The sequence below is a fragment of the Asterias amurensis genome, chromosome 5 (genome assembly GCF_032118995.1).
Source record: "Asterias amurensis chromosome 5, ASM3211899v1".
Lineage (NCBI taxonomy): Eukaryota > Metazoa > Echinodermata > Asteroidea > Forcipulatida > Asteriidae > Asterias > Asterias amurensis.
The window spans coordinates 11,178,399-11,198,552 of NC_092652.1; the positions used below are offsets into that span (position 1 = coordinate 11,178,399).

The 20,154-nt window shown below is 38.7% G+C and overlaps 1 protein-coding gene across 3 annotated transcripts; it reads left to right on the forward strand.

Annotated features, from left to right (window-relative positions):
* The first annotated feature begins 742 nt into the window (after window positions 1-742).
* Window positions 743-20,047, forward strand: LOC139937401 (aminopeptidase N-like). 3 transcript variants are annotated; one of them, XM_071932527.1, is made up of 18 exons: window positions 743-821; window positions 2,441-3,167; window positions 4,689-4,962; window positions 5,622-5,742; window positions 6,507-6,625; window positions 7,485-7,598; window positions 8,123-8,263; window positions 9,516-9,647; window positions 10,614-10,777; window positions 11,398-11,486; window positions 11,851-11,984; window positions 12,551-12,748; window positions 13,772-13,857; window positions 14,689-14,808; window positions 14,933-15,106; window positions 16,016-16,153; window positions 17,112-17,190; window positions 17,985-20,047. In XM_071932527.1, the coding sequence occupies exons 2-18, from the start codon at window positions 2,458-2,460 to the stop codon at window positions 18,132-18,134; spliced, it is 2,943 nt and encodes a 980-aa protein (XP_071788628.1). In that variant the 5' UTR covers window positions 743-821; window positions 2,441-2,457; the 3' UTR covers window positions 18,135-20,047. The 3 variants fall into 3 exon arrangements, with proteins under 3 accessions (XP_071788628.1, XP_071788629.1, XP_071788630.1); XM_071932528.1 differs by having other exon boundaries at window positions 16,016-16,150; XM_071932529.1 differs by lacking the exons at window positions 7,485-7,598; window positions 8,123-8,263.
* The last annotated feature ends 107 nt before the right edge of the window (window positions 20,048-20,154 follow it).

Sequence of the window (20,154 nt, forward strand, 5' to 3'; positions counted from 1 at the left end):
ATCTGGTTTTGCCCTTATTTAATGATACAATTTACATCATAATATTGACGATGTGACCTGTGACATCACACGTTTACAAAAGAGCCACAGAGCCAGCTGTCGATTTCACTAAACTCTTCCTAACTTAAGATCAATCTTAGGACTTAGGACGAGTCCCAACCCTGCACTGTAGCATGCAGACCTTAAGATTAATCCTAAGTTAGGACGAGTAACTCGTCCTAACTCGAGATAAGATTAATCTTAGCGTTTTGTGAAATTGACGGCTGGACTTCCTGCAGGCATGATTTGTACACAGCCTAATGGAAAAAAACATCAAATCTTATACTTTATAGGGATTGCACTGTCTAATTCTTTTAAACTTTTGATATGATGAGGGGGGGGGGGAGCACATCTCAAAACTTGTCCAGCTTTTACTTTCATAACTCTTGGATTTATGTGGAAATATGATACAAATTGTCAACTTTCCCATAATTATGATCAGTACATTATCTTGCCTGCCAGAAAATCCAAAGAATGTACAAGGTCACACTTTGTAAATAAAGGTCACATGGTCTATATAAAGACTCATTTAATCGGTCCAATGGGTGAACCTTTGGATCCGCAAGTTTGTTTTAAAGTCAAGTCCCAAAATTTGAGTTCTTATCAATCTGATTGTTGTTGACTTTATTAATAGTGAATATGGCTACTGTGTTCAGTAACTTGCAAAAATGGGTTTGAAAGTCCATTCGTGATTGGAAGTTGTGTTTAATTTAACAAAGTTCCTAGCTTCTGGTGAAGCGGTTTGTGCTTGAATTAAGCTACACGATCCCAACACATCGAGAGTAAGTGTCGTTTCTTATTCTATGAATATTGAATGTTTAAAGGAACACGTTGCCTTGGATCGGTCGAGTTGGTCTTTGAAAAGCGCTATGTAACCGTTTGTTATAAAATCGGTATGGTTAGAAAGATGTTGTAAAAGTAGAATACAATGATCTACACAAACATGCCTCGAAATTGCACGGTTTTCGTTTTACCCTGTCGACAAACACGGTCGGCCATTTATGGGAGTCAAATAAATGGCCAACCGTGTTAGTTCGCGACGTAAAATGAAAACCGTGCAATTTTGAGTGATACTTCTGCGGATCATTATATTCTACTTTTAAAACATCTTTCTAACAATATACATTTCATAACAAAATGGTTTCAAACGCTTTTCATAGACCAACTCGTCCGATCCAAGGCAACGTGTTCCTTTAACACTGGTTATGAACTGTAAAATTTAACTACTCTACACTGGAACAGTACATGGTATCGGGCAGGAAAGATTGTCCGCGGGACATTATCTATAGTGTTATAGGCAGACTTCTGGCTTAATTTCATAAAAAAAAAACACATGCAGGCCGCATAAAATAACAAACATGTGAACATTTGAGCTGTATTTGTCGTCGAAAATGCGAGATAATAATGAAACAAAGCACACACTTGACACACGAAGAATTAGGCTACATATTTACATTAAACTTAAAGTTTAATGTAAATCTGTGGAAATTTTAAAACAGGAACGAATCTTTTAAAGGCAGTGGACACTATTGGTAATTACACAAAATAATTATTAGCATAAACCTTTCTTGATGATGAGTAATGGGGAGAGGTTGATGGTATTAAACATTGTGATAAACGGCTCACTCTGAAACGACGTAGTTATCGAGTAAGAAGTAACTTTCCACGAATTTGATTTCGAGACTCAGATTTAGGGTGTTTGTTCTTTCATTATTATCTCGCAACTTTGATGACCAATTGAGCTCAAATTTTCACAAGTTTGTTATTTTATGCATATGTTGAGATACACCAAATGAGAAGACAAGTCTTGGGTAGTCTTATGGGCAAGTTTCTGGTAGTCTTTTTATTGGGCGAGTTCTGGACACTTATATAGTTCTCCTAAGTAGTGAAAAGGTTCTTGTTAGTTTTAAGAAATTCCTTGGGATATGCTTGATGGTCATAATTTGTTAGTTACCTTGAATTTGTTTATTTGGGTATGTTAAATTGATTAGGCCTGCATTTCTATATTTTTATGACCTGGCACATAGACGATGTGACCTGTGACATCACATGTTTACAAAAGAGCCACAGAGCCTTGACTTACTGCAGGCACGATTTGTACACAGCCTAATGGAAGAAAACATAAAATCTGAAGATTTATATTTTATTTTTAAGATTATATTTTATGGAGAGTGCGGCGTCTAATTATTATAAACTGTTGATATGATGAAAAGGGCACATCTCAGAACTTGTCCAGCTTTTACTTGCACAATTCTATGTGGAAATTATGACGGAAAAAGTCAACTTTCTCATATTATATGACGTGTAGTATTGTGCGTGCCAGAATACTCGAAGAATGTTCAAGGTCACACTTATTGTAAACAAAGTTCACATGGTCTACACCTGTAACGTTGATTTACAGGGTTGCATCTCACCAACATGGAACTAACCGAAGATAAACTGGAGGCGGTAGGAGCCCGGAATGGCAGGAAGAGAGTATTGCAGTGCACCGCAATGCAGATATTCATTCATGTCATTGTGTTCTGCGTCTTCACTGCGTCATTGTGTCTTCTAGTATACTACATTCCAGACCGGTCAAGCATTGATGGCACTCAATCACCATTACTGCCATTTACCACTCCGCAAAAGACCCACCTACCTACTTCACTACCCGTCAATACATATTCCCAATCCACCGCTGAGTATATCACAGCCAAGCCTACTACAGACACCGATCAGATTGGTCGTCTGCCCAGATTCGTTCAGCCTCGTCGTTACTTATTGAACATTCGACCGTTTCTCTACGAAGATGACGTGATGTATTCTTTGCTGAATCGTTCGTCCACGTTTGATGGTTGGGTTCGTATTGAGATTGAATGCATAGAATCTACGAATGAGATAACTCTCCATGCAGACCCAACCCTAACACTACACGCATCACCCACCGTCATAGGACTGGACACCTCTAATGATGACGATATACTGGATAGTTTTTCTCTAGTTCCTCAGTACCATTTCCTGGTACTTCGACTGGTACACAATCTTCAACCTCGCAAACATTACGAAGTTTATATACAATATTCAGGATTAATGGAAGGAACAACGGGGTTTTATGTCAGTGAATATAACAACAAGAAAGGCGAGAAAAGGTATGTTGTTATTACATAACTTAAAGCAGATCTGTTTTCTTTATGATTTGTAACTGTCGAGTCGATATGATACCGGTAACCGTACCATACACTGTTCATCCAAGTTGAATTTGCCGCCCAGTTTACTTCTTCAGTATGCAAACGATACATTTCAAGAGTTTTTACTTCGTTTTGATTGTATCCATTAGTTGTGCTTCCTACGGAGCTCCAGGAGTGCCATCCCACATATTGTGATAATTTATCCTTTATATCATCGACTTGTTGAAATAAATTATGTCAGCAAGTTGACTTATTGTTTTACCTAAGTCGACTTGGCGAGACAAATTATGTCAGCAAGTCGACTTTTTGTTTTATCTAAGTTAACTTGGTGAGATAAACTATGTTATTTAGTCGACTGATTGTTTTGAATAAGTCAACTTAGCTAGATAACATGTGTCGGTAAGTTAACTTATACCATGAAACAAGTCGTCTTTATGAGATAAATTATGTCCTTATCTCAATATATAGAGCCCCTTACTTCAGGCTTGAAGTAATTTACTTTTTGAGTTAGAAGTTACCTCTTTCTCAAAAACTACGTTACTGCAGAGGGAGCCGTTTTTTACAGTGTGTTACACCATCAACAACTCTCCATTGCTCTTTACCAATAAATTGTTCATGCTAACAATTATTTTCAGTTGTAAACCAATTTAGTGTCCAGGGCCTTTAAAGGAACACGTTGCCTTGGATCGGTCGAGTTGGTCTTTGAAAAGCGTTTGTAACGGTTTTTTTTATAAAATACATATGGGTAGAAAGATGTCAAAGTAGAATACAATGATCCACACAAACATGCCTCGAAATTGCGTGGTTTTCCTTTTTCGTCGACTAACACGTCGGCCATTTATGGGGGTCAAAATTTTGACTCCGATAAATGGCCGACCATGTTAGTTCGCACAGTAGGAGGAAAAACACACAATTTCGAGGCAAACTTGTGTGGATCATTGTATTCTACTTTTAAAACATCTTTCCAACCATATGCATTTTATAAAAAACGGTTACAAACGCTTTTGTTTTGACCAACTCGTCCCAAAGGTAGTTGACATTATTGGTAATTATTCAAAATAATTTTGTGCATAAAACCTTTCTTGTATTGGTAACGAGTAATGGGGAGCTGTTGACGACATAAAACATTGTGAGAAACGGCTCCCTCTGATGAAGTAACGAAGGTTTCGAGAAAGAGGTAATTTACAATAATTTGATTTCGAGACCTCAGAATTTGATTTACAGGTCACGAAGTCAAGCATCTGAAAACAAAAAACTTTCGGTGACAATGGTGTTTTTTTTTCTTTCATCATTATCTCGCAACTTCGAAGACCTATTGAGCTCAAATTTTCACAGGGTCGTTTTTTTATGCAAATGTTTAGATACACCAAGTGAGAGGACTGGTCTTTGACAATAACAAAGTGGCTTTAATTGAATATTTTACCCTCAAGTTGCCTCTCACCGATTGTAGTTTTTGATTTATGAATTGTATTTTTTTTTTAGATTGACAGGTACAACCCAGATGGAAGGAACGTATGCTCGTCGTACTTTACCTTGTTTCGATGAGCCAGATTTAAAAGCATCATTTGATGTTGAGATTGAGCATCGCAGTGATATGATCGCATTGTCTAATGGTATGGAGTTGAGTACGGTTGAGCTGGATGATCACTGGTCACGGACTGTCTTCAAGAGAGTTGCCGCAATGCCTACATTCCTACTTGCAATGGTCGTCCATGACTTCCAGAATATCAGTGTAGTCAACGAAGATGGGTGCCTGGTAATACGTATTCATTCATATTGTCAATTTTGGTTTTCACTTTGTGCTACGTCAAGCGTAGCCTGTCCAAGATACCGTGGGGTCGAAGCATGGTTTACGAGGTTGTTGAAACCTCGTAATGCTTCGACCCCACGGTATCAACTACTGTTTAACCGTGCAGTGTAGTACACCATCTATGCAGGTGAATTCAGAACGGGCCGCCGGTGCTTGCGTGAAGCGTTCATATTAATTTAAGCAGCCCAAGTTGTTTACCGACCAACATACAAGAAAACTCCTTTGCCCGCAAAGATGGCTGACTTTTCACTTTGTGGGAAGTTGGAACTATCCCCAGGGTTTCATTCAATTGAAATTATATACATGATTCTATCAATCTAAACGTTTTACTCATAAAGAGTTTTTACTCATAAATAGTTTCACCAATAATAGTGTACCACTATCGAAAATTCAGATTTTGTGTCGTCCTACACAATTTGCATGATAAACATGGTATACAATGTATTTTTTCCGTAGGGGGGCGGAGGTGGCAGGGGTATGTTAACCTTAACCCTCGGAAGCAGGAAGGAGACAGTAACAGTGGTTTTCATCAGCAGTGAAGTCATCTTAATATGCAATACACTTATACTATTCGATTATAGTTCATTTGTTAATTTCTTGGTTAGATCCGAGTGTGGATGCAACCTGACTTCATGGAAGATGCTGACGTCGCTTTGAATAAATCAAAGATGATTCAAGAATACTACGCTTCCTTGTTGGATATGAAATACTCTCTGGACAAATTAGGTATGAATCGATCTTAGTTTGATTGTTTAGATGATATTCCGTCAATGGAACTCGGCAAACTCCCACAAGGGGGGGGGGTATAAACTCCAAGCTGGCAACAGTCAATTTTTCTCATACGGGGGGGAGGGGGGCAGTTGTTGAACGTCTCTATGATTATGAACTGCACAAATCAATTGTGATTCAGCCAGACCACCATATTTATTCATTGTGAAATCAGCGGTTAGCTGGGGGATTCGAACCCATAACCTTGTGATTGCAAGTTCTGTAGCCTATTCAAGAAGATGAACTTAGACAAACGCTTCACACTGACTGTTCATTACCTGACCTGTTACACTGTGTCACTTACAAAGTTTTGTCGTGAAATTTGGTGCGATCCCTGGTTTTACCACAGTTACAAGTTGAATGGCTTTTTACTTGCAGCCCGAACTAAGATATTGACACACTACTAAGGCAAAATAGCCCAGTTAACTAGAGCTCCGGTACGTTAACCCTGAGTTCCCCTGCCCAAATCCCGTTCCAGTAAATGTGTCTCTTTTTCACTTCAGAATTGAACAACATTTGCCCATGCAGTTTCCCTTATGGTCCATTGAGAAATTAACCATAACTCTAAAGACTTCAATAATACCCCACTCCTATTTATTGTGTACACCACCGGTGTACATTATTACATAATGGTCTACATCCACTAAGAGTCGGTTATACGAACACGTCTCGAACAACCAACAAGAGTATTCAATCCTTTAGTTTTCCCCCATTTTGAGCAGATCACGTGGGAGTGAAGGACATGGCGGGTGCAATGGAGAACTGGGGGCTAATCATATACAACGAAAGAAAACTCCGTGATGCTGATAATCAATTCATCACACATGAACTTGGGCACCAGGTAAAACAACAAATTTAATTACTTATAGATTATTTAAGGTTGTGAATAAATTAACAATTATATAGATTGACCGAAAGACAGGCGTGTCTCAAATGTAGTATCTAGCAGCATAAGTTGATTCAACCGATATTGTGGTATAACTGATCAATGCAATAATAGTAAAATTATTAAAAAATCCTAAGTCTTATCTCTTTGTGAAATCTACCCTGGATCCCTTTTCGTGCATTTCACAACAAACGGGACCAACGGCTTTACGTTCCATCTAAAGGACGCAGCAATCATGGTTTAGTGTATTAGCATATTAAGGACACACGTGTCACGACCGGGACTTGAACCCACACTCTGCTTTACAGAAACACGAGAGCTTCAGTCCGGTGTTCTTATCTGCTCGGCTGCTACATGCCATCTGACATAATGACACAATATTGCAGTTACAACCTTTCACTTATTAAAGACAGTGGACATTATTGGTAATTGTCAAAGACCAGTATCTTCACTTGGTGTATCTCAACATAAAATAACAAACCTGTGAAAATTTGAGCTCGATTGGTCATCGAAGCTGCGAGATAACTAAGAAAAAAAAAACAATAACAAAACCGTGTCACACGAATTTGTATACTTTCGATCAGGTGCTTGATTTCGAGACCTCAAATTCTAAACTTGATTCGTTGAAAATTACTTCTTTCTCGAAAAGTACTCCACTTCAGAGGGAGCCGTTTCTCACAATGTTTTATTTTATCAACCTCTCCCCATTACTTGTTACCAAGTCAGGTTTTATGCTAATAATTATTTTGAGTAATTACCAATAGTGTCCACTGCCTTTAAAATGCTAAATACAACTCTGGTGTGTGTGTTGCAGTGGTTTGGTAACGTGGTAACCATGGAATGGTGGGACGATCTCTGGCTATCTGAAGGTTTTACGTCATATATGGAACATATAGGCACGGATCACGTCCAACCAGACCTCAAATCGGTGAGAATTTACTCTCCGTGCAGCCATGTGCCGGCTTTCTGTTATTTTGTTACTTTTTGACAGTTGGCCATAAATATTTTTGGATCTACCACTGTATCAATGGTGTTTAGTTTTACTTTTTAGCTGCATGCTGGTAACCAGTTGGGGCGGGGCACGCCCAGAACCCCTTGCCTCCCTCTTGCGCCAAATGAGAAAAAATGTGTCGATAAAAACAAAGCCCCTTTCCCCAGAATTTAATAATATACATGTGTATAGCTCTTTATTCCCACCTGCCCCATCTTCCCATCTATTTTAACCTATTTTAACCTCGGTAGTCTAGTTGGTAAGACACTGCTCTAGAATTGCAAGGGTCGTTGGTCCGAATCCCAACTGAGTAACATGCATGTGATATTTTTTTACAGGACTCGTGAAAGTACGGAGTATACAGTGTTAACACACATCGGTGTATGGGTAAAAACCAAAATTAATATTCTTTATCCCCGTTGCAAATTTAACATCTCTTAAAATCTATTTTTTGTTTAAAGTATGAAAAGTTTCCCTCGTCAACGATGAGCAAGGCCATGAATTCAGATGCTACGTCTCCTGTTAGACGTGCACTCAAATCTCCCGTGTCGTGGGAGCGAGACTCTGTTGAATCTCAGTTCGTGTCGCTTTCCTACACCAAGGTACGCAACGGTCATGACCGGTCAGTACATACTAGTGAAAAGCTTATGGGATTCTCCATTTGACGGAATATTAGCTTTGCTCTGACAAAATATTGTGTTTTTAAAGCCATTGGACACTTTGGTAAACAGTATTGTCCAAAGGCCCACACTTCTTGTATCAACTTATATAAAAAATAACAAACCGTGAAAATTTAGGCTCCATCGGTCATCGGAGTCAGGAGGAAATAACAGGAAAACCCACCCTTGTTTCCGTACGTTTCGCCGCGTCATGGCAAATGTTTAAAATAAATTCGTAATTCTCGATATCGAGAATGGATAATTGTTTTAATGTTTTCTCAAAGAGAAAAGCATTTCATGGAATAATATTTCAAGAGAAGTATTTCACCGTTACCTTCTGTAAACCCTGTAAGTTATTTGTAAATATGTGAAACTTTTGTTCTGTTCCGAAAGTTTACAACGGTACTATTGGTAATTACTCGAAAGCATCAAACTTTACTTGGCAACGAGTAATACTTTAATAGGGAGCTGTTGGTAGTATACAACATTGTGAGAAACTTATCCCTGTGAAGTGACATAGTTTTCAAGAAAGATGTAATTTCCAAGAATGTGATTTCGAGACCACCTCAGAATTTGATTTACAGGTCTCGAAATCAAGCATCTGAAAGCACACAATTTGTGAAACAATGGCGTTTTTTCTTCTTCCATAATTCTCTCGCAACTTCGACGACCAAGTGAGTTCAAAGGTTCGTTATTTTATGCCTATGTTAAGATACAGCAAGTGAGAAAACTGGTCCTTGACAAATACCAATGGTGCCCAGTGTCTTTAAGAGAATTTAGACTAACGGAATACGGAAATAAAACTCATTTTAGGAAATTCAATTCTAGTTTCAACTCATTTTAAATAAAAAAGGTTAATTTGTAAATCAGTGAACATAAAAATAAACACAAAGGGCATAAGTGGTGCGACCAACGCCCTAAATTTATCTGCGCCAGTTCAATTGGCACAGGGTGGTATAATTATATTCGTTGGTTAAAAAACGAGGTCGTAACTGGTTAAAAAAATACAGAAAGGGGCTGCACAACAACTGCATGCAGCCGTATTATTTGTTTCATCGTTCGTCTGAAAGAACGCTTTTAAAACGTTCATATTTTACAGGTACTTACAACACAGTATAAGGGAATAGGTATTTCAAAGCATATTTGTATACTATAAAGAGTATTTAAAAAATAATGAGTATGTTTTTATTTTTAGGGCGGCTCAATTGCTTTTATGATGAAGCATTTTTTAGATGATGGAGTTTTCGAGCAAGGGGTCCAAAACTATCTCAAGGAACGTGCCTTCAAAAACGCAAACGTCGATCATCTTTGGCAAGAACTCACATACGTCAGTATTCTAATATTAAATTGTAATACTATTTATTTTGTTTTCTAATTACTTTAATAAGTCAGTCAAAAACTAACAGAGTCTTTCTTGTTCTGGGTCTAAGGTCCAGGTGTCTAATTCCGAGGTCCAGGTGTCTAATTCCGAGGTCCAGGTGTCTAATTCCGAGGTCCAGGTGTCTAATTCCGAGGTCCAGGTGTCTAATTTTGAGGTCCAGGCGTCTAATTCCGAGGTCCAGGTGTCTAATTTTGAGGTCCAGGCGTCTAATTCCGAGGTCAAGGTGTCTAATTCCGAGGTCCAGATGTCCAATTCCGGGGTCCAGGTGTCTTCTTTGAGGTCCAGCTAGGTGTCTAATTCCGAGGTCCAGGTGTCTAATTCCTAGGTCCAGGTGTCTAATTCTGAGGTCCAGGTGTTTAATTCCGAGGTCCAGGTGTCTAATTCCGAGGTCCAGGTGTCTAATTCCGAGGTCCAGGTGTCTAATTCCGAGGTCCAGGTGTCTAATTCCGAGGTCCAGGTGTCTAATTCCGAGGTCCAGGTGTCTTATTCCGAGGTCCAGATGTCTAATTTCGAGGTCCAGGTGTCTTATACGGAGGTCCAAGTGTCTTATTCCGAGGTCCAGGTGTTTAATTCCGAGGTCCAGGTGTCTAATTCCGAGGTCCAAGTGTCTAATTCCGAGGTCCGGGTGTCTTAATATTCCGAGGTCCATGTGTCTTATCCGAGGTCCAGGTGTCTTGTTTCGAGCCCTCGTGCCAGGAGTGTTAATCAGTTTCCTTAATCCAAGTGCCAGTTTCCGATTCCGAGTACCAGTTGTCCAGGTTTTATGCAAGCTGGTCAATAAGCGACTTGTGCTCATGTCCTCATGTTGGGTGTTTCTGTTTTTTAATTCGTATCTTTGTATATGCTGTTTTTGTCTACAAGGCCAACCATTGGTTAAAAACTTTCTGATAGTTTTACCTCATTTTTATTCAGGCTGATAAAGACAATGGAAAGCACAACATGAAGAAGATCATGGACACGTGGACCCTGCAGGCTGGGGTTCCCCTTGTGACTATCAATAGAACTGTTTCAAACACATTGATTGTCACACAAGAAAGAGCTTATTTTGGATTCATGCAATTGCCGCAACCGTTCAGGTATAGCATTGGTTTATTTATTTAAACAGCGGAATGTTTTCAACGGAAGTTGTATTTTAACTTGTTCCTATTTTATTGTACTTTTGAAACGTGTACACTTCTGAATTTTTCGTAGTTATCGATTAAAAAACTAAAAACACTTTTGACGTTGATGGTGCGAGTCAAAGGACAATGCCGTTTACATCATGCCTGAGAGGTTTGCTTTGTTATACCTCCACGCTGCAACAAAGCGGCTTTACAAATTGGAGCTCCCAACTATGACGTTTTCAGAGTGATAAAGTAACGGGGCTTTTCGCAAATCTCTCAGAAAAGCGCTCGATATAAGGGCGTTCGAAATTATTGTTTTTTTTACTCAATTGAAGTCTATTTATAATTATATGACTCGGTTTCTTATTCTGAAAATGTTTAAGTGAAATTAAGCAAAGTTCACGACTTGACATTTATCTTAAAGCAAGTCTTTAAGATACATGATAAAACACTGCAGCTAGAGGGAATGGAAAATGTTTTAACTTCATTTATTTTGTGAGAAGAAGATTCTTTATACACCCTGCTGTGTATACAACTTACACAGCTTTGACATGATAAACCCATGATGAATTATTGTGTATGTGTTTTTGCAGAGAGCGTTACTACATTCCGCTTACTTACGTCCATCGGTCCGCTCCATCAACCCCGGCAAAACTGTTTCTGGAACCAGATAACAACGAAAGTAAACAACTTTCAGTCTTAACGTAATAATATTACCCTTTATCAAAGCAGTACAGTGATTAGACTTGTGGACAAGTCATTAAATGTATGTCGCGGTGATAGCGTTCCGACTCTCCCCGCGATTCCCGCTGAATCTCCTACTGCTCTACCGACTACGATCCCATTTTATGGGGAGAAGTCGGGCAACCAGCGCAGTTCGCGCAAGAGCAGTCACCTCGCAAGAGCACCGCCACAACTCGACTATCTCACTGCGTGGGACCATTTACGACTTGTCCACAAGTCTATATAAAGTGATGGGTCGATGCATTATAATTATGTTATTAATTGGTTGTTAAATTCATCATGGTTTTTTTTCTGGTTTTCAGCATTAATCAATGTCGAAGGTGCAGCTGATGAGGATTGGTACCTAGCCAACTACTTACAGACAGGATATTATTATGTGAATTACGACAGTGAAAACTGGCAACGAATTCTTGACCAAGCAAAGATAGACCCCCTTGTGAGTATAATACTGAGTAGCCGTGAAGTAAAGTACGTCCCGTAATAATAGAATACTTCATTCAACGTCAGTTGTCGGAGTGCATGGATGGATCTCACACTAGGCAGTCCTAACTTAGGACTAGTCCTAGGCAATGCTAAGAGATAGGACCAGTCCTAAGTTAGGACCAGTAACTCATCCAAATTTAGGACTGGTCCCATCTCTTAGCGTTGCCTAGGACTAGTCCTAAGTTAGGACTACCTTTGTGAAATCCACCCCAGTTTATTAAGGTTCTAAGGAGAGGCTACATTATGTCCCTTCGCAAGATGTCTTCTTTTGTATACTTCTTGTCTTCTAGTTTGATACATTCATATAATATACCAATAAGGAAATGGGAACCGATTTGTACCAGTTTTTTTCATATTTTTTTTTTACAGCCAATGCCAATCATTCCAAAGTATTTAAATGTCTGAAGTTTTGATAAAAGATATTTCTGAACTGGTGTATCCGAAATTTGCCCACGTGTATAATATAATTATTTACACTGTCTGCAGCCAACACAAGTTCCAACATTTTCTTCAACACAGGTCTTCTCTTTTCAAAATCGCCGAGGTTTGATCTCCCAGACCTGGGATCTTAGTTTTAAAGACATTGTTCCTCGTGAGATATATATGAAGCTGAAACAGTACTTCTGGAATTCGACAAAAGAAGCTGTGTTAACGTTTGATCTGTATGACCTTAACCTAATAGCAGATAGAGGGCGGGCTTCAAGACCATTTCTTCAGGTGAGGCATTATGACTGCGAATGTATCAGGGACTAATTTCTTAAAAGGTTTGGGTATTTTTTGCAGGACACAAAACACAATGTCCACAGATTTTTGAAGATGTTTGAAGATAATTATGGTAGAAAGCATCCGTTAAAGTATTTTTAAATGAGCAAAACAAGTGATTTTTTAAGGGAAGCCTTATAGTATCATTAGCTTCAAACTGTGTAAGTTTAATGTAAATCTGTGGCGATTGTGTTTTGTACCACAAAAAGTAACCCAATCCTTTGATAGCCCCATACAAACTTCTTGAGTATTTTATAAAAAATCTATAAAGATAAGTTCGTGCAAATATTATTGTATATTGTTGGCTTCACTTTCAATTTCTTTTGCATTGTCATAATCGTAGAGTACCAAGCAAGTTTTCCCAATTCGGTGGCGGCCATAATTCCAAAAAAAAAATACAATATTTCAAAACCTTACAATAGGAAACCCCAAACGGGACAATCAACAACCGAGACAATTCGACAATACTGAGACAATACGACAATATCATCAACCGAGACAATACGGCAAGCCTCTATAAAATGGTAAACTTTGCATCTAAGATCGGGGTGATTCTTTCTTGGCCGAGCTGTTTTAGTATGGTATCAATCTCAAGTACTACTGTGACTGAGTCTTAGGAGTGTGGGTTTGAGTAACCATCTGGGCCTAATTTCATAAAGCTGCTAAGCACAAAACCAAATTACCAACCCAATTTCCATGTAATTATCAGGATAAGCAAACAACAGCTGAATACCAGTAACAAGCAATATGCAACAAATGGAAATTTGGTTGATAATCCTGTTTTTATTACGGACGAAATTTCATGCTAAGCAAATTGTCGTGCTTAGCAGCTCTATGAAATTAGGCCCAGATGTGTGGATCCAGCGTATTTGGAATAACATTTTAAACTCTACATAAAATGTTAACACTGTGGTCCACAGCTTGTTTTATGTGTCTTTCTTTTCGCTTGTTTAATAGTTTACCATTTTCTTTTTTAAGAAAACCATTCTGGAGAAGGTCAATCACGTTTATATGGAAACAGGTTGGAGTGAGACAACTCTTATTGATCCTACAGTCACCCCAAGGTAATAATCAATAACGCAATTCGTCCGATTGATGTATGTTCCTGTTGAATGAATGTACCACCATTTGGAACTTTACGGTTATAGTAAAAAAAAAAAAAAAAAGAAGAAAAAAAAATGGAACCAGAAAGCTGGAGTTGGTGACAGACACTGGACACCATGCATCAAATGACAAATCTGCGAAAATGTTGACTCAATATTGGTCATCGATACGACAGAATAATATTATAATAAAAACACCCTTTTACAGAACTTGCTGTGCTTTCAAGGTGCCTTAAGAGGCATCTGGCCTTAAGTCTTTTATCGGATTAAAATACTTGAATGATAAATTACCTGACTCTCAAAAACTACGTTACTTTAGAGGGAGCCGTTACTCACAACTATCAACAGCTCCCCGTTGCTCGTTACTACAATACAATACAATACAATACAATACAATAATCTTTATTAAATCCCAAAAAGGGTAATTCAAATGCTCGCATACAGTAAAAACATTGACACACTAAAAAATATTACAAAACAGACAATGGCTATATACAATTACAAGAAAACACACTAAAAAGCGACAAGAAAAATACCGGAGACTGGGCGATAAATTTAGTAACACACCCAGTCCCAGGCACAAACATCTAACACTTATGTTGCTGACATCCATGTTGACAATAAATGGTCATAAAACGTAAACACATTTAAACTAAACCACATATCATGCATGAGCAGCGCTACCATTATTATTATAAGTAAGTTTGTATGCCCAAAACTTTTTTGAGTAATTACCAATAGGGTCCAGTGCCTTTAAGGCTTATCTTAGACATTTTTTTGATCTCCTTTCAGAAGCCACACAGTGATGGAAGAATTGGATTTAACGTCACTTGCATGTTGGTATGACAACTCTGACTGTGTCTCACGAGCAGATGGACTCTTTCAAGAAATGATTACCAACCCGATTACTGCGTAAGTCAAGTTTGACTTCAAGTGCAGAGCTCGATTTTTTTGTACCTAGCATCTTTGGGAGTTTTCATCATCATCATAAATTATCAATAATAATTTTGTTTTTTGGGAACATTGTAACTTGTAGTTCCAAGTGGAGACCAGCTCTTCGATCCTTGGTGTTGTGTAATGGAGTTCGTCATGGTGGTCAGGTAGAATGGGATCTTGTATGGAAGTTGATGCATGATGCCACGGACTACATGGAGAAAACGCGCTTTGGTGTATCACTGACATGTTCGACCAATATCACTGCACTCAATGAGTACGTCTGTTGAAGTATTTGGGTACTTTTTTTGTAACACACAAATCACAATGTCCACAGATTTACATTAAACTTACACCGTTTTAAGATAATCATAGTAGAAATTTTAGCTGATGAGGTTCTATAGTTTTTTAGAAATTAGTAAAACAATGTCATGAAAATACGTTTTTACATGCTAAAATAGTTTTTGTCTCATGATCACTGAGGCGAAATTATTTTCATGACATTGTTTTACTCATTGCTCAATACAACACCTCTGAAGCTTTTCATATTACCTTCAAACTGTGTGAGTTTAATGTAAATCGTTGGAAAATGTGTTTTGTTGTCGTAAAAAAAGTACCCAGGCCCATTAATGTTATGGTTTGGTAATACAAATCCTGAAATCTCCTCTGGGAACAGGAACAACAGGAGCAAGTTGTGACTCGGAGTACTACCTAGACTTGATTCAAGCCCCGTTCTCTTGTGAGAGGTCCCAAAGCACATCGCGCTAACTAGCAAAAAAGCAGTACAGTGCACGCTCGCCGTCAAAATGTGGTCCCCGAATGCAGAGAATCACAAAACAATAGTTTTCTGGCAATGGCACGAGATTGGGACTTGAGTCAAGTCTAAGTACAACCCGAGTTCTGCAACAACTTTCTCAAAGTCTTTAGCAACTTATGCCATTATATAGAAAACAATGAATTAGGAAAATGTTGAGCGGAAGACTGTAGGTCCAGGAAGTGGGTTTGTTGTCTTCAAAACCAATTACCCAGTATTTGGTTTACTATCATATCACCTATTTATGTGAAATAGTGCAGACGGTCTCGTTTGCAATGCTGCAGCACGCAGGCTGCTATAGATCTAGACGAACCGCATGGAAATCGGTATATAAAACAATTTAACAAACTTTTTGTTCTTGTTTGATTCCAGCTTTGTTGCGAGCCTTCTAGATTCATCAAATGAACTGGATGTGATCATTATCATAAAGTCACTGTCAGCCAATCCGATTGGACGAGACCTTGCATGGCGCTACGTACAGACACACTGGGATTGGCTATGCGCCAGGTAGTTATATTCAGTACCACGTTGGTTTTATCTCCTTATCTTTAAATCCTATTAGGGACTTAGGATAAAACATAAAAGGGAGTTTTCCAATACACCATAACTCTAGCTATAATATCACCACTAAAACCCCCACTAGGGTGATGCAATCGTAATACTCGACTGACATGTCGAGGGACTTCCCCTTGGCTTGGATGTTGATTTTGAGTTCCCTAAAATTCACCGCCAATACTGAACTCTATCCTTAAAGTTAAACCAGATTAACTATACATAAAAAGAAAACTCGCAGGCACTACTATGTTCTTAATCTCTTATGTGAGAGGGTGGGCTCTGCAAAAGATCCGGTTTGGTCTCGACGTTTCGAACAGCTCTTGTCTTATCTTGAACAGTATACTCTGCTCATTTTCAGAGTAACTGAACGAAACGCGCAAAGTTTCGATCACCACTCATGCACTGGACACCTTTGGTAATTGTCAAAGACCAGTTTTCTCACTTGGTGTGTCTCATCATATGCCTAAAATAACAAACCTGTGAACATTTGAACTCATTTGGTCGTCGAAGTTGCGAGAAAATAATGGAAGAGAAAAACACCCCTGTTGCACAAGTTGTGTGCTTTGAGATGCTTGAATTCGAGACCTCAGCTGAGGTCTCTAATTCAACTCAAATATTTCAGTGAGAAATTACCCCTTTCTCAAAAACTTCGTTACTTCAGAGGGAGCCGTTTCTCACAATTTGTATACTACCATCAGCTCGCCATTGCTTAAATATTACCAAGAAAGTTTTTATGCTACATTTTTTCCAAGTAAAACCCAGGCCTTTAAACCAGATTGCAGACAATCCAGAGCGGAACGTTTGGAGACAATCAAAATCTCCATGATAACAGTAAATTAAATGACAAGAAAGCGGGATATCGTAAGCAAGACGTCCACATTAAGATCCTTCGATTTTATTATATCATTTTTAGTGCACACGATCCCCTTGCCATGACCGACCTCATTGAAGCAATTACATCATTCTTCCACACTAGAAGTAAACTTCAAGAGGTAAGTTCAAACTAATCTAACACCACTTCGACCAGGCTAAAACAAAATTACCAATTATAATATGGGACCAAACACTTATGTAAATTTTAACACCCTAGTTTTATAGAAAAAAAAAACAGTTATGTACGGTGTCCTAATTTTTACCATCGTAAACTCAATTGATAATTCAAATAAATTTGATATTTATGAAGGGGAGGGGGACTGTGTCAACTGTGTGTGCATGCGTATTGTTGATGAACAACTCTCTCAACTTCCTTTTTCTTGCGTCGTGGCGACGTGAAAAACAAAACAAAACAGCCTTTAGTATTGTCCATAAACTCATCCACACATTTCACCATTTGAGTCCATTCATCACGCTTTTAAATCCGAGGCTGACACCACACAACTATCGACTGCACACAATCCAGCTATGGATACCAGGGTCTGCTCAAACAATGTGTATAACGAACAACATCCAAACTATTGTTTATCAGGGCCCAATTTCATGGCTCTGCTTACCGCCGAATTCCGCGCTTACGACCACGATTCCCTGCTTACGTGCAAGCGCCGAATTTCTGCGCTAGCCTTGTAAGCGTAGAATGCCTAGTAACGTTGAGTACGAACTACGCTTGCCGTAAGCACATAATTCCCTGCTTCCGTAAGCGCCGATTCTGTGCTTACGGTAAGCAGAGCATGAAATTGGGCCCTGTTTTGCAGAAGAAAAAATATAAAATATAAAAAAACAGCCAATTATTAATTCAACTGATGTTCAACATTTAATGTTTAACGTGTATTCATAATATGTTTTGTTTTAGTTAATCGACTTTTCCGCTGCTCGTGATCTTGGTCGGCTGCGGCATAGATACGACTTCGGTTCGGCTGAATTTAATATTAGACGAAACATTCAATGGATCGATCACTTTTCCTATCAAGAAGAACGCTTCATTAAAATAAAAGATTACTGAGCACTGGCTGAACTTGTGTAGCTTACAGGAATAAAAGTGAGCCTTCGATTTGGGACGGGAGGAAAAAGGGGACGGTAAGGGAACGGAAAGAACAATCTGCGCTTGCGCGAAACTAAACAAGTCTCCGTCCTGCAGAGTATGCGAACAGTCTTGGGTGAAAATAGCGTCCGGTCTGTAAGCATGACCAAGTGGTTTCATCTTGTACACGTTTGTAGGCACTGCACTGAATCGTGATCCTTTGGCGGTGACACCGTTCTAGCTATAAATCGAAACAGCTTTACAGTAGGATGGGCGTGAGCGCCTGGACCGCCGCGTTTGGTTGCTTTCCGTCCTGTACGCCCAACCGTCCCGAATCGAAAGCTCCCCAAACTTGCTATTAATTTTGTATTTTTAGGACGATGTGGCAGTAGACTTACCACGTATACTCAATGCACGCATGCTCAGAACTACGTAAATTATGGAACTTAACTTTGTAAGTCTGTTGCCACCTAGCGATCAAAAGTATCACATCATAACGATTTATAATGGATGTGAAATAAACAAACACTTCCATCTGGCCGTAAAAAACACCTCTAAATGTTGTAATCGTTTTTAAACAAAGGCTTGGGGTTACTAATTTCTGGGACAGCATGAGCTTATATTTCTTACCGAAGGTGAACGGTTACTTTGAAAAAAAATGTACTCAACGGAAACCGCTGAAGTGTACCATTAAGTTTAGGAACAAAAACATGGTTGGCCTACCTCAACCATTGCTGGATAGCTCACAGTTTTCAGTCATTATTACATGTGAGTATTTAGTATTTTACACTTTATATAAGCAATTTTCCATGTAGGCTTAAATTTGTATAGATTATTGTACACAAACTACATGCAGCGTTCAATAAACATCAGTCAAAATATAGTTGAAAATGCGCTAAAGGGCGCCACCTTCAGTTCCATGTTATCATTGAAACGTCCTGGTTGTACCATCGGTACTTTCCCGTCAGAATATTTTGGAATACTTCCTTTTTCTAGAGTCGCCTTTCTCTGCAGCGAAATATAAGTTCCTGCATACAAGATAATGCGTGTCTTCGTGTTACATGCATGTCTATTTATAACAATGGCATGGTCTTGGCTTTGAGCTTATACTACTATTCTCATTAACCTTGAAGGCTGTCGTTTGTGGTTGTTCTCATGATCAAGTATTAATATATATATTTTTTTAAACTGAAACAGTTCCCTCAACTGAGATGTAGTCGTTTTCACATAACAATTGAGCTTAATGTGCATTACAGCCACAATCATGGATAAACATTACTTCGTGTGCGTTTTATGAAAACCTTTGACACTGCAGGTATTTCAATGTTATTTGTATTTCAATTACAAGTTCGCCGTGTCAACTGTGAATGAAAAGTTAATGGGCTCGTTTAATACAAGAGTGCAAAGAGTTCAACATTAAGTATCACAGTAATGGCGGTAAACATGGACAAAACAGAACCGAACTAAAATGGATTACCGAAAGAGTAACAATGTATGTCTTCTCATCAACCCTTGTTCCCTTCGTGAATTGCAACCTTTGCGCTGGTCTATCGAAAGTTAACCCAGAAGTGTTGGTAGATCTTCAATTGTTTGGTTTAAATGGTGTGGTTGTTGTAAAAGTCGAGTTGTATATGGAAATCGTTTAAAACCGTTTTGCTATGAAATGCATATGGTTAGATAGATAACTGACTCCACAAAATGGCCGACCGTGTTCGGTTCGCAGCGTAAAAGGAAAACCACGCACTTTCGAGGCATGTTGGTGAACTCATTATATTCTACTTTTAAAACATCTTTCCGACCATATTATTATACATTGCATGTCAAACGGTTTCAAACAATTTTCATGGACCAACCCGACCGATCCAAGGCAACGTGTCCCTTTAAAGTACCGTTGTTTCATCCAGATGTACAGGGAGTCAGTCAATAATGGAATCATTGACACCTTGACTAATTTACAATGATTTAATTAACGATCACAACAATGATGTAATTAACACTTTTC